The following is a 13,162-nucleotide window of genomic DNA, read 5'->3' as shown; positions in this document are numbered from 1 at the left end:
CCTTTGAGTCATCTACTCACAGCTCAAATGCCCCTCCTTACAAGATCCAAAAAATGAGGTTTTCCCTTGCATCGTTCAGTCTAACATTCCAGTCTCATCTCAACTCTTCACTACTTCAGAAGGACCTCCGTATGCATACAGGAATACCCCACGGATTTTAAACTTTTTATTTCAAATTGAGCTTCAGTTTTTTACAATGAGACGACAATTTTCTTCAATTCAATTAAATCTAACTAGGCTCATCTAAAGTTTCTTGGAATAATGAGGAGCAATTTTTTCGCGTGGATTTAAGTTTTTTTTTTTTTGTTATATACTCAAGTTGTTCCATAAAAAAAAACATGGAGCTTTCCTTGAGAGTTAATCTATTAACAGCCTTTGTTTCATGTATCAAGGTAAGAAAGTGTATTACATTTCAATGAAAACAATATGTAGACGTGTACAGTCAGTCAGTATAAGTCAGTTTGCTTTCTTTCCAGGTTTGTGCTGAAGCGGTGCATCCTCTCAAGCATCCAGGTAGAATTGCAGCTTTGCATGAGGCAAAAGTGCTTTACATTGACAAATTATAAATTATTATCAACGTTAGCCTTTCTCTCTGTTAATGTCAGTTTTTAATCACCTGAAAATCCAAACAGTTGAGAAAATTATGCAAAAACAATTCTGCCAATTCTTGTTAATCCAACTGTCCCTTCCAGGCTTGCAAGTGTTGTCCACAGCCTCACATTATTGGCCTCTGGATGCTGTGGATGGGATCCACGGGCTGTGGGACCAGATTGGAAACAGACCAGGTTATGTTAACGGAAGTAATATAAGTATGTGTGTCCTTGAGCAAACTGTAAATTGGCACACCAAAAGTGTTCTTTTCTGTTCCGTGTCTGCATGGCTTTGGTCTATTCTTCACCACGGTCATCATGCTTTTTAAATGAGCTGATGTGAACAAAGCTCTTAAATTCTATTGGAATTACCATTTATTTTATACAAGTTATATGGTGGATCCCTGCATATTTGTGACTTTTTATTTAAAAAATTGAAAAAATACACACACGATTAGGTCATTGTAATATATACATAACTAAAAAATATATTTAAACCAGCTTGAGGTTTTATATGCAGTGATTCAGCTGGAGCTTACTCACTTGCAACAAAAAATAACAGACAATGTAATGTAACACGTGGACTAGAGATGCTTACACACTAACATGCATGCAAAACAATACTATTTCATACTATTTGATAACCCGCAAGGCATGCTGGGAAGCCCACATGCGCAACACGAAGATGAAGTTACCCAGCATGCTTTTTTTAGGTTATACATTTGTATAAAATAGTAATGTTTTGCGTGTATATTAGTGTGTGTTGATACCAGCGGTGCAGTTCCTTGTTGTGTTATTTTTTCGTTGTACCGTGAGTGAGGGAGATATTTTGGTTTGACGAGTGTCAAAATAGACCTTTTTATAGGCATCTCAATCTGCGAGTCTCCAAATAGCAGGGATCTACTGTACTCTAGACAAGTCATCCACTTGAAAATGCTATGATTATGACAATAATACCAACGTTTTATTAAATGCATTTACATTGCCTTACAACCACCGAGGATTATTAAAGAGATGATGTTGTAGCGGGATCAGGTATAGACTTGAGCATGATGTGTGAAGTCACTCACTTGTTTAGGAAATTCCTCAGTTGAGGAGTAAAAAGAGCTGTCACTCAACTCAGCATCACTCTGTCTCATACCAGCAACACCACGTCCCTCCCATCGTCTTTTGTCTCTGACTGTCTCCTCTTGTTATGTGTCCATACTGTATAGAAGTTAATCACATCACTGTCTCTCCATTGTCTTTGTCCAGCTCTCAGAATCCACAACCATACTGTGCTCCCTTCCTCCCATAACACTTCCTATGTGTATACCAATGACTCTGCCTACACTAACATTTCTGCAACAGTAGGTGAGAATCAGCCTTTTGTGAATTTCACTTCATTCACCCACTGCCCTCCGTTGTTCTGCACACACCTTTATGATTCACACAGCCCACTTTGTGCACTTGTGCTCATTAAGTAGTCAGATGACAGTTTGAAGGATTTACCTTCAGATTTAATAGAATGTTGTTTTGTGGCCAAAGCTCTCTGAACGCTGGAGCCCATAAGCCTTAGCAAATTTTGAGTGTCCCCTCTGGAGGTGCTTTACCAGGTTTTTACAGCCACCTTCACTTGCTGCTTGTCTGTAGGACGTGCAACCACATCATCAACACAATTCAAGAATACAGTCTTCTGTAGAGGGTAGGCATGTCATCGTCAAAATCTACAATCAATAAACACTTTGATGAAAGTAAATATAGAGGGTTTGCAACAAGGTGTAACATACTGATAGCGTTCGTGTTCTGAGGCAGATTAAACTGCTACAGGACCGTCCGTGTTCTGCAGTAAGATTCTCTGGACAGATCAAATCAAGGACAGCGTGTATCAAAATTAGGATTGTGCATCATGTGAATTTGAGCAATTCTGTTTCGGTTTTGATTCTGGTTCCTAATGATTCTTAGAGGTAGGATGATGAAAGTTTTGATGGTTTATGTGAGGGCGCTAACCAGAGTTCTTTTCTGGATGAACTGTCTGAACTTCTCCAAGAATTTTAATGATATAAACGTGTTATCAGGGGCACACTTTCGAAAAAAGTTGTTTACTTTTGAAAAACTCATGAAAAAACATTTCCACATAAAACATTAAACATTCACCAACCTGGGTGCAGAATATCAATCACACAACTTGGAAAATATTTGTCTATGAAAAGTACAATGTTAGCTGTCTCAAAGTTGGTGTAAGCTCTTATTTTTTTTAAACAGGATGTAGCCTTCAGTGCTCTTATTGTGGAGTCCGGAAGCGTGCTGTTCGGGTTGAGAAGGAGTCTTGACCGTTGCTAAACAAGACTAGCAGGGGAAATGAGGGAGTTATTTACAACTTCCACATCAGCGGGCATCCTGAAACCCTCGGTTACATTGACATGAAACAGACCTCATTTATTGTTTGACTTCCCTGATTCTGACAGCTTAGAGGAAGTCATAACACATCAAAGACGGGACACTTCTACACCATCAATGCAGAGTTGTTGAGTCATGTTGGTCGTGCACCGTCTGCATGATATCATTGTGTTTCAAATTTGCACTGAGCTCAGCGCTCTGTTTTTATGAAGTTAAGCCAAACTTTTTGCCCAAGCCTTCTTCTTTGTTGGTTTTTGCTATTCTAATGAGAATTAGAACTTGGAGTCGAAATAAAAAAGTGTAACGTAATGTTAGTCCTGATTCCCATTGATGCTCAAAACTCAATGCCCCACCTTAAGTCAAATGGGTTGTTCCAAATGGAGAAGCAAAGGAACAAGTTATGATCTGAAGCATCCTGCGTCAAACACAATGTTGGCAGTGTCATGGCTGCTCAATAGCAAGTACTACAACATAAACTGGTTGGGCGGCTCTTCACAGTGCAAATGAATAATGACCCTGGAAACATACTTAGAAACCAACTCTGGACTTTTTTCAGACAAAGACATTACACCACTAGTCATTGAATATTCGTCAATGGCAGCGAGACCCACACATATGTCAATGTCTGCAGTGAAGGACTGGTAAAGCATCTCTAGCAAGGAAACAGAATCCAAGTATTATGAAAAATGGTTATATGAACAGTCAAATCCAAATCTGGGATGCATTGTCATTAAAGTGTTCTAATTAGCAACATTGTAATGATTTGGCGCAGTGGAACATTTATTGCTCTGTCACAAGGGCAGATCACTCACATTAAATCCTAAACACCATTTTTGCTGCAGATATTGTTGAGGGAATGGTCAACAAGGGTATTTTCCTGAATGGAGATAACGGCGGTACTTTCCTCCACTTTGGAAGCTACCAGAACTCTTGCATTAGTGACCCCACTCTGTGTGGCCCCAATGGTGAGTACTACTTACATACATTGATCTTACACATCTTGGAAGGACATAAGATTCTTAATGAAATTGCTTCTGTATTTGTGTCATCTCTTTTGTATGTGTGTGTTTTTACAGGAATTACTTTTTCGTTTTTTTGGAAAAATCATGAAGCAGAATCTCGTTTTGCTGTAGCATCTGGAGGGAAAGTCATCTCTAATGGCTTCTCTGTCTACACAAACCCCCTTGGAGGATACGTGGAGTTCTACACTCGAGGCAACAACCACAGATGGAAAGCCAATATTAGAGTTCCAGGTATCACAAATCGGTTTGACTGTTTTGTTATTGCATTCACATTGATATTTGATTTAACAAATCAAGACTGACTTTCGTAAATGCATCATAGAATTATCATCATTATAAAAAGACATGCTCAATAGCCTAACTGTAGACAGCAAATGTCTAAACAGTGAGCAAACCATAAAGGTTACAAAACGATCGGTCGCATTAAATCAGTTACGAGCGATTCAGTAACGTGTTTTGACAAAATGACATAAAACAATACTGACATTTAGTTTTGAGAAGTTTTGTTCTCACTGATCTCAGATAACGTGTGTCATCCTTTGTTTTATGCTCCATCACGACCATAATTCAATTTTGAATTGAGCGTTGGGCTTACAGAAGATCTGTGCTCATCTGGATCTCATCCATTGTGGACATGTGGACGTTTCAGTACAGAACTTGTTATCTAATGGAAAGGACTTGAAAGTACACAATAATCTTCATCTGACCTCTGATGAATCCGGTTAAGATGGCGTATACATGTTAAAAGGTGACAGTTTGCATATGAGAAATTGGTCAGCACTGACACACAGGGTTTCAATTTCAACCTTCTTAGGTTGTTTTGCTTGAGATCTTTTTCAGACAGCTCATGGTCTCCATTGAGACTCTATTGTTGTCATTGGACAACTATTACAGTCCAACTAACAGTCTATTGTTCATCTTTCATTTAGCAGTCATTTAGTAGTACAATATGTCTCACGGCTGCACCGCTTCCAGTAGTTTATGTGTTTGTTACATTGTTTTTTCTTCAATCAGATTTCAGCCTCTACGTGTTGTCATGTCAATTTAATCTGTCCAGAACCTCCAGAATCAGTAATACTGACGTATGTCACAACTCTATTAGCAATGGAACTGTTTAACCCAGGGGTCTCAGACTCAATTTACCTGGGGGCCACTGGAGCTAGGGTCTGGGCAAGGCTGGGCCGCATCAGGTTTTCCAAAAAAAAACAAAAAAAAAAACGCATTTATTAAAAACGGAAAAATATACAAACTTTTTCAGTGCTTTGGTTCCCGATTTTCTACAATAAAAGCTCTGATAAAACATTCCACTGTTCTCAAATATCTTAATTTTTATTTTTTTGCACAAAATAAGATTAAAAATAAATAAACAAATCAAGAATAAAGAAAATCAATCAATCAGTAATAAATAAATATAATAATAATAATAAAACTGCAAATAATAAAAACTTAAGAAACCCAAAATAAATAAACAAATCAAGAATAAAGAAAATCAATCAATCAGTAATAAATAAATATAATAATAATAATAAAACGGCAAATAATAAAAACTTAAGAAACCACATATAGTTGGTGGGTAGACAAATTATTTTTTTCAGATTAAAATGAACAAAGCATTATTAGAGCCCTGTAGACATGACAAAACACGACTATAGTCACATTTATACTCTTTTTATTTACAACATATTGAGCAACTGCAGGGTCTTGAGACACATGCTAACTCGCAAACTAGAGAGCTAGCAACCTAAACGGTAGCCTAAAAGTTATTTCCTTTAAACTTAAATAGCCAAAAACTTACCACTTCCACACGGATAGGGAGGTTAACTATTAACAGTTATTTAACCTTTAACATGAACATTAATCAAACGTAATAATTTTTTCTGGATACATGATACCATACCATTAAACTTTCATATCAAGGCGGGGGCCTCAAACTAGTGTCCTGCGGGCCACATTTGGCCCGCGGGCCGCGTGTTTGAGACCCCTGGTTTAACCAATCTCTTAACCCCTGGGTTTCTTGCTTTAGTAATAATGTTTTTTATCGCTAATTCTATGAAGGAATGATACTTCTTCTTGTCGTTTTTCTCTCTCTCAGGACCTTACTGGACTCATATTCTCTTCACATGGAAAAAAACGGCAGGTCTGAAGGTTTATATCAACGGCACTTTTACTGCTGGTGATGAAAGTGGTGGCGTTTCCGAAAACTACGGTGACCCCTATTCTGATCTTGTCATTGGAACTGGTAATGACAGGGCCTATGGTCACTATGTAACAGGAGCCTTTGATGAGTTTGTCATATGGGAAAGAGCTCTTTTGCCCAGTGAGATCTTTCTCTACTACAGTGCTGCTATGGGTAAGGACATTAACCTTTCAACTTTTAAATGTCCGTCCTTTCTGCATGCCACCCTTTGCATTGATACATAACAATAACTATTTATAAATATACCATTATGCTCTGCCAATGGAACACAGTTTATTTTTACGATGAGTGCGAAAATGCACATAGTTCTGCCTTAGAAACGCTTTAAAAAAGTGCATCTAATTTTATCTACATGTGGTAGCTCTTGGTGTTCTCACAGTATGTACCTCTTTCCAATAGAATAGACAAATACAATTTTAAGAAATTACATATATGACTAATGTTTAAAATCGAAATGCCATTTCCAGCTTTACATCAGCTTTTATTGTGTGTATGTGCTGAAGGGCTGTCATTGCTCGAACCTCGGTTTGGCCCAATATGCAAAGTGGAGCCTGCCATTGTTATTCTGTAATGCTGTTAGCAAAAACATGATATATTCCACAAACCATTACTCAAAGAGTCTGACTGTTATGGTTACTGAAAAATATTGTACTTCCCCAGAGCAGACGTGTAAAATGCTACACTGAACTCGAGGAGAACATGCAGGAATGCCTCAGACTAATCATCCATATTTAGGCATTCAACGTTCAGTTTATTAACCAGCTGTTGTGAAGGTTGCAAACTTTCTTTCATGACTGGATTAGAGTCTCGTATTGTACATTGCTGCCTGACAAAAATCAATTTAAATATAGATAGTATGGGGAGGTCCAACAAAGCAGACGTAACAATTAATCAAATCTGAAACTTAGTAGTTCGATTAATTGAGTAATTAGACAGACCAAACAAACAAATACATAGTATTTAAATTTTTATATCAAATTTTTTTAATTTGAATTCACAATATTTTTTGATTAATTTGATAATTGATTAATGATCTATTCATCAATTAACTTTTGTAGCCCTACAATGAATACAGTCATGTTGTTTCAGGTCATGCTATAGAGTTTGCCACGACACCAAGTGTTATCAAAGAACTGCCTTTTGCGACAACAACAGTGGTAAGTTTATCCACCTTGAACAATAACATCAGATGTTCATGAAATATATTTTAAAGTTAGATTTTGAAAGAAAAGCATTTACACACAACATGATGACCTATGAGTGGTTAGCGCGCAGGCGACACAGCTAGGAGACCCGAGTTCGAGTTCGATTCCACCTTCAACTATCTCTGTATGGAGTTTGCATTTTCTCCCCGTGCATGCGTGGGTTTTTTCCGGGTACTCCAGCTTCCTCCCGCATTCCAAAAACATGCTAGGTTAATGGCCAAATTGTCCATAGGTATGAATGTGAGTGTGATTGGTTGTTTGTCTATATGTGCCCTGCAACTCAACACCACTAAAATAATGGTTCTCTTCATGTCCCAGGCTGAATAAGACATATGCTCAATCTCTATTCCCCTAATGCTTTATCTATTCTGTGTGTATCGGCACTCCTTGGTAACATCCTTGTGATTGTAAACGTAATACCTGTTGTTTCCTCAGAGAACCACTGAAGTGAGTCCTCCTGTTGACAGCAGTGTCCACGATGAGGTCCAAAGACCCCAGGATTCAGAGTCAATGCCAGTTTTGGGTTTTCTCAAAGCTCTGCCCAATAGGACCATTCCTCACTACACAGCCAACAACCTCACGCAGGTCTCAAACACACACACAGATACACAGACCATTGTCCAACCGAGAACAAGTGTTGCAACAGTTCCTTGATGTTAGTTTCATTCCACCCAGGCGTTCCTCAAAAATGTGGAAGAAGTCCTGTCCTCTCCTGGGTTACCAGAGGTAAATTAGTTCACACTGTTCAAACATGACATCACCTAACAGATTCATTTCGGACAATATTTTACCTATTTTTGTACAAAAAATAGTGCTTCCTTGAGAAATATTTGCAAGGAAAACGTAGATGTGTGGCATCCTGTGGTATAAGTCCTGGCTCAAACTTGGCTTCATATCCAAAAACAATACTGCCAGAGAAAAGTGTGCGGTTTTAGAACATTGAGTGTTCAAAATAAACTGCTTGTTTTAGTTTCTGCAAGCTGAAACAGATGTTCACATAGTAGATTGCAAAAGATATGGTATTCAGTAAATTCCCTTACCTTGGCCATACACTGTGAGAAACGGTCATGCTTTAGTGCTTAGTCTAAACCTTTTCCACCAGGGCCACATAATGATGAATCAAAGGATGTGGTATTGCTAAGAGATTCTATGTATTATGCTTTTTCCAGTTTTCTGACCTATAAATGTTGTTAGAATGTTGTATTCTTGTCTTAAACGACGCCAAAGTTTCAGTTAATGAGGTTTGCATATTGCGTAGTGAGCCTTGAAAGAAGTTTTGGACGGCTCTGAACGCTCGGTTTCAGAGAGTTTATTCTAACACTAGCTCACTGTGACATCACAGTGAGTCTTTAATGTTTTAGGGAACGCTAACTTGCCAAACTGTTGATGAAGCCTGATGCCATTTGGTCGTGTTCTGAAGAGTCAGAATTGCAAGCACTAAGTAACAGTTTTATCAGTGTCAGTGGTTGTCTGTGTAGCATTATAGAGTGTGCTTACAAGCATACAGATGATAGCCTTTTACCACCACAATCGGTCGGTCTACCAAAGTTTTTTAAACACGAGTAGTACCGCAAAAAACGTGTAATTAACACATTTCCACTACCGAATCCAAGATTGTCTGCACTCAATAAACACGGACCGACATTACCACTCTTTGAGTTCATACACTGTAAGTCAGGGGTCTAAGTCAGGGGTCTTCAACCAGTAGATCATGAGCTACCAGTAGCTCCTAACCACTTTTCAAATAGCTCTCCAAATGGTTTATTAATTTATTATCAATGCCTACAGTGGGGCAAAAAAGTATTTAGTCAGCCACCAATTGTGCAAGTTCTCCCACTTAAAAAGATGAGAGAGGCCTGTAATTTTCATCATAGGTACGCTTCAACTATGAGAGACAAAATGAGAAAAAAAAATCCAGATAATCACATTGTTTGATTTTTAAAGAATTTATTTGCAAATCATGGTGGAAAATAAGTATTTGGTCACCTACAAACAAGCAAGATTTGTGGCTCTCACAGACCTGTAAGTTCTTCTTTAAGAAGCTCCTCTGTCCTCCACTCGTTACCTGTATTGATGGCACCTGTTTGAACTGGTTATCAGTATAAAAGACACCTGTCCACAACCTCAGACAGTCACACTCCAAACTCCACTATGGCCAAGACCAAAGAGCTGTCAAAGGACATCAGAAACAAAATTGTAGACCTGCACCAGGCTGGGAAGACTGAATCTGCAATAGTTAAGCAGCTTGGTGTGAAGAAATCAACTGTGGGAGCAATTGTGAGAAAATGGAAGACCTACAAGACCACCGATAATCTCCCTCGATCTGGGGCTCCACGCAAGATCTCACCCCGTGGGGTCAAAATGATAACAAGAACGGTGAGCAAAAATCCCAGAACCACACGGGGGGACCTAGTGAAAGACCTGCAGAGAGCTGGGACCATATTAACGAAGGCTACCATAAGTAACACACTCCGCCGCCAGGGACTCAAATCCTGCAGTGCCAGACGTGTCCCCCTGCTGAAGCCAGTACATGTCCAAGCCCGTCTGAAGTTTGCTAGAGAGCATTTGGATGATCCAGAAGAGGATTGGGAGAATGTAATATGGTCAGATGAAACCAAAATAGAACTTTTTGGTATCAACTCAACTCGTCGTGTTTGGAGGAGAAAGAATGCTGAGTTGCATCCAAACAACACCACACCTACTGTGAAGCATGGGGGTGGAAACATCATGCTCTGGGGCTGTTTTTCTGCAAAGGGACCAGGACAACTGATCCGTGTAAATGGGAGAATGAATGGGGCCATGTATCGTGAGATTCTGAATGAAAACCTTCTTCCATCAGCAAGGGCACTGAAGATGAAACGTGGCTGGGTCTTTCAGCATGACAACGATCCCAAACACACCGCCCGGGCAACGAAGGAGTGGCTTCATAAGAAGCATTTCAAGGTCCTGGAGTGGCCTAGCCAGTCTCCAGATCTCAACCCCATAGAAAATCTTTGGAGGGAGTTGAAAATCCGTGTTGCCCAGCGACAGCCCCTAAACATCACTGCTCTAGAGGCGATCTGCATGGAGGAATGGGCCAAAATACCTACAACAGTGTGTGAAAATCTTGTGAAGAGTTACAGAAAACGTTTGATCTCTGTCATTGCCAACAAAGGGTATATCACAAAGTATTGAGATGAACTTTTGTTTTTGACCAAATACTTATTTTCCACCATGATTTGCAAATAAATTCTTTAAAAATCAAACAATATGATTATCTGGATTTTTTTTTCTCATTTTGTCTCTCATAGTTGAAGCGTACCTATGATGAAAATTACAGGCCTCTCTCATCTTTTTAAGTGGGAGAACTTGCACAATTGGTGGCTGACTAAATACTTTTTTGCCCCACTGTATATCGACAAAAATTTGAAAGTTTGGTTCAGGAATAAATGAAAAAAACATTTTGGAAAACCAAGGAAATACAGCTGGGGTAGTTGCATATTCTGGAAGATCTAGAAAGCTTACTGTATGGCTTATTGTGTGTAGCTGCTCACAACTCAATACAAAGGGCCAAAAATGAGCATAATAGGTCCCCTTTTAAAAACAAAAAAACAGCTTGCCTCTCAGTTTTAGGCACATTATTCATATGATTTTTTTCTCTTTTGATATGACACCTTTTTGTGGTTTTTTTTTAATGTATTTATAAATATTTTTTATCTAATCTGAAATCAAGTAAAACATACGCAAAATCAGTCTGGAGCACCCAGAATTGTATCTGAATACCACATAAGATAAGACACAGAAAATCCAATACAGAAAATACGCCATTTTTTAATGCAGTGACATGAAGCGATGCTGAACATCATGAGAAGCGGTTGTAAAATGATGTTTGTAAAATGAAGTTTCTGAACTTTGTTGATGCAGCAGTCCGGTCCTGTGGTCAGTGGTTTGATCGAAACAGTGGACCGAGTAATGGGCCGCATGGTGGCTAACTTGGAGCCCAGCCCAAACTCTCTCATCTCTCTGGGAGGGACATCGTTTGTTGCAGGTCGGTACCGTGTGAGCCTCCCAAAAAAAAAATGACTCACTATTTGTATATTTTTGTGGTAACATGATTAAGTCATCGTGTCGTTGATTTTCAAAGGCGAGGTAATAAAAACTGTTAGTTTTTATCTTTGGCATAATATTATGTTTCACACTACTTGTTTCTCCACATCATGATTCCCACCATGCTATTGTGGATTTTTGCCTCATGTGTTGTTTCATCAACTATGACCCCCACAGATTATCTTTTGATGAAATTGCCACAGAACTACAACTTGCAACATTACCGCTTCCCAACACAGGGAAAGAACTACATCTCCGTACCCGTGGAGGCTTTCACCATGCAATGTGAGTTGCAAAGCTATCTTGTGTATCAAAGTTGCAGCCAAGGGAATGTGCTTTGGCCTCAGCCCTTCACTGATGTTATTTACCTCTGAATTACTTAGTTAAGATTTAAAACGACTGACATGCTATAGCTTAGAGTGTCAAGGACGGCCTTGGGAGCTTTTGTGTGGCTTTATGGTGCAATGTGGAAATCCAGCGCTGACTTTAAGGCTAGCAATTACTCTTTCATTCAGAACAGCAAGAATGAGAGACAGCACATTTTCTCCACTTTCCTCTGTCATTAAAAAGAATGAGAAATTTAGAGCAGCTATTAGGTTGTGCATTTAAGCATGTTGCCTTTTATGTGCAGGTCACTTTCCCCTGTCTCCCCTTGGCCACTACATGCATTACTTGACCCACAATGACAATTTTGTAATGTTTAAAACAATATTCTCGTGCCCCGCTTTTACTCATGTTTTAACTGTGTATAAACCAATGAATGTTGTATTTTGGTGTGTCTTCTATTCTGTTTACTTGCTTTATTCAACTTCACTCTTCTGTAAAGTGTCTTTGAGTATTTTGAAAAGCGCTATACAAATAAAATGTATTATTATTATTATTATAAATCTGCTGAACGTTTTATTCTATGAATGTGAACTCATAGCAGAAAAAGGTCAACGGCCTTTGAAAAGAGGAACAGGATAATTAAGAACTTCCTCCAGTTCCATTGTTTATCTTGCAGCATTGAGGTGGGACCACACTGGGTGATTGGTCAGATTAGACCCCCTGCTCGGCTGATGAAGTCATGTACAGTTTCATAAGATTTCCCAACAACCACATGGCTTGGAGACCCCCTCCTTTTCACCAGCGTGTGACTATTGCAGTGTTCTATTTGGAGGCCGGTGCCAGCACGCGGCAGCAAAGCAATGTTAATTAACTTCTCTTCTTTTTGCGTGTTTTAGCATCACTGCTTTACATTCCTGACTCGGGCCTTGTACACTCAACGGTGTCCCATTTCTGTCTTTCCTCTCAGCTCAAACCACCATTGTTGGCCTCTTCTACCACAACATGCACAGCTACTACAAAGAAATCAGGCCTGTTGAGACCAGGTAACATGGCATCACTCTACTAATTTGGTCACGTTTATTCTAGTCATTCCAAGCTTTCTTCTTCATACTTCCTGTGTGTGGGGAAAGCGGCGGGGGAACAGGTCCACTGACTCTAAGGCGCCTGTGTTTCCTGAAGGGCTGAAGCCGGGAGTCAGGGTCTTATCTGTCCCCTCGCCTATCTTTCATCTCACCACTTGCGCTCCACTGACTGATACACCCTGCTATTAGCACTACTGCTCCATTACACCAATCCAAACCTTGTCTCATCCCAGGGGACAGCTTGTCACAGTGACGTTGATGTTTTACCGTATGT

General features: G+C 39.3%; 1 protein-coding gene across 3 annotated transcripts in view; it reads left to right on the top strand.

The window, feature by feature from the left end:
• Positions 1-73: 73 nt before the first annotated feature.
• The window catches only part of adgrd1 (adhesion G protein-coupled receptor D1), a 34,477-nt gene continuing 21,388 nt past the window's right edge, over positions 74-13,162 (top strand). Inside the window, exons 1-13 of one of the 3 annotated variants that reach the window (XM_058070939.1) lie at positions 74-392; positions 477-513; positions 693-809; positions 1,845-1,943; positions 3,812-3,934; positions 4,046-4,222; positions 6,084-6,341; positions 7,278-7,345; positions 7,829-7,978; positions 8,069-8,119; positions 11,297-11,420; positions 11,657-11,764; positions 12,774-12,849. In XM_058070939.1, the coding sequence (XP_057926922.1) occupies positions 339-392; positions 477-513; positions 693-809; positions 1,845-1,943; positions 3,812-3,934; positions 4,046-4,222; positions 6,084-6,341; positions 7,278-7,345; positions 7,829-7,978; positions 8,069-8,119; positions 11,297-11,420; positions 11,657-11,764; positions 12,774-12,849 (1,442 nt within the window). In that variant the 5' untranslated portion in view covers positions 74-338. The remainder of the gene's footprint in view (positions 393-476; positions 514-692; positions 810-1,844; positions 1,944-3,811; positions 3,935-4,045; positions 4,223-6,083; positions 6,342-7,277; positions 7,346-7,828; positions 7,979-8,068; positions 8,120-11,296; positions 11,421-11,656; positions 11,765-12,773; positions 12,850-13,162) is intronic. The other 2 variants (XM_058070941.1, XM_058070940.1) reach the window with 2 other exon arrangements.

Source organism: Doryrhamphus excisus, chromosome 4, assembly GCF_030265055.1.
Source record: "Doryrhamphus excisus isolate RoL2022-K1 chromosome 4, RoL_Dexc_1.0, whole genome shotgun sequence".
Taxonomy (NCBI): Eukaryota; Metazoa; Chordata; class Actinopteri; order Syngnathiformes; family Syngnathidae; genus Doryrhamphus; species Doryrhamphus excisus.
Note: the sequence above shows the minus strand (reverse complement) of the source record. Positions and strands in the feature narration are given on the sequence as shown.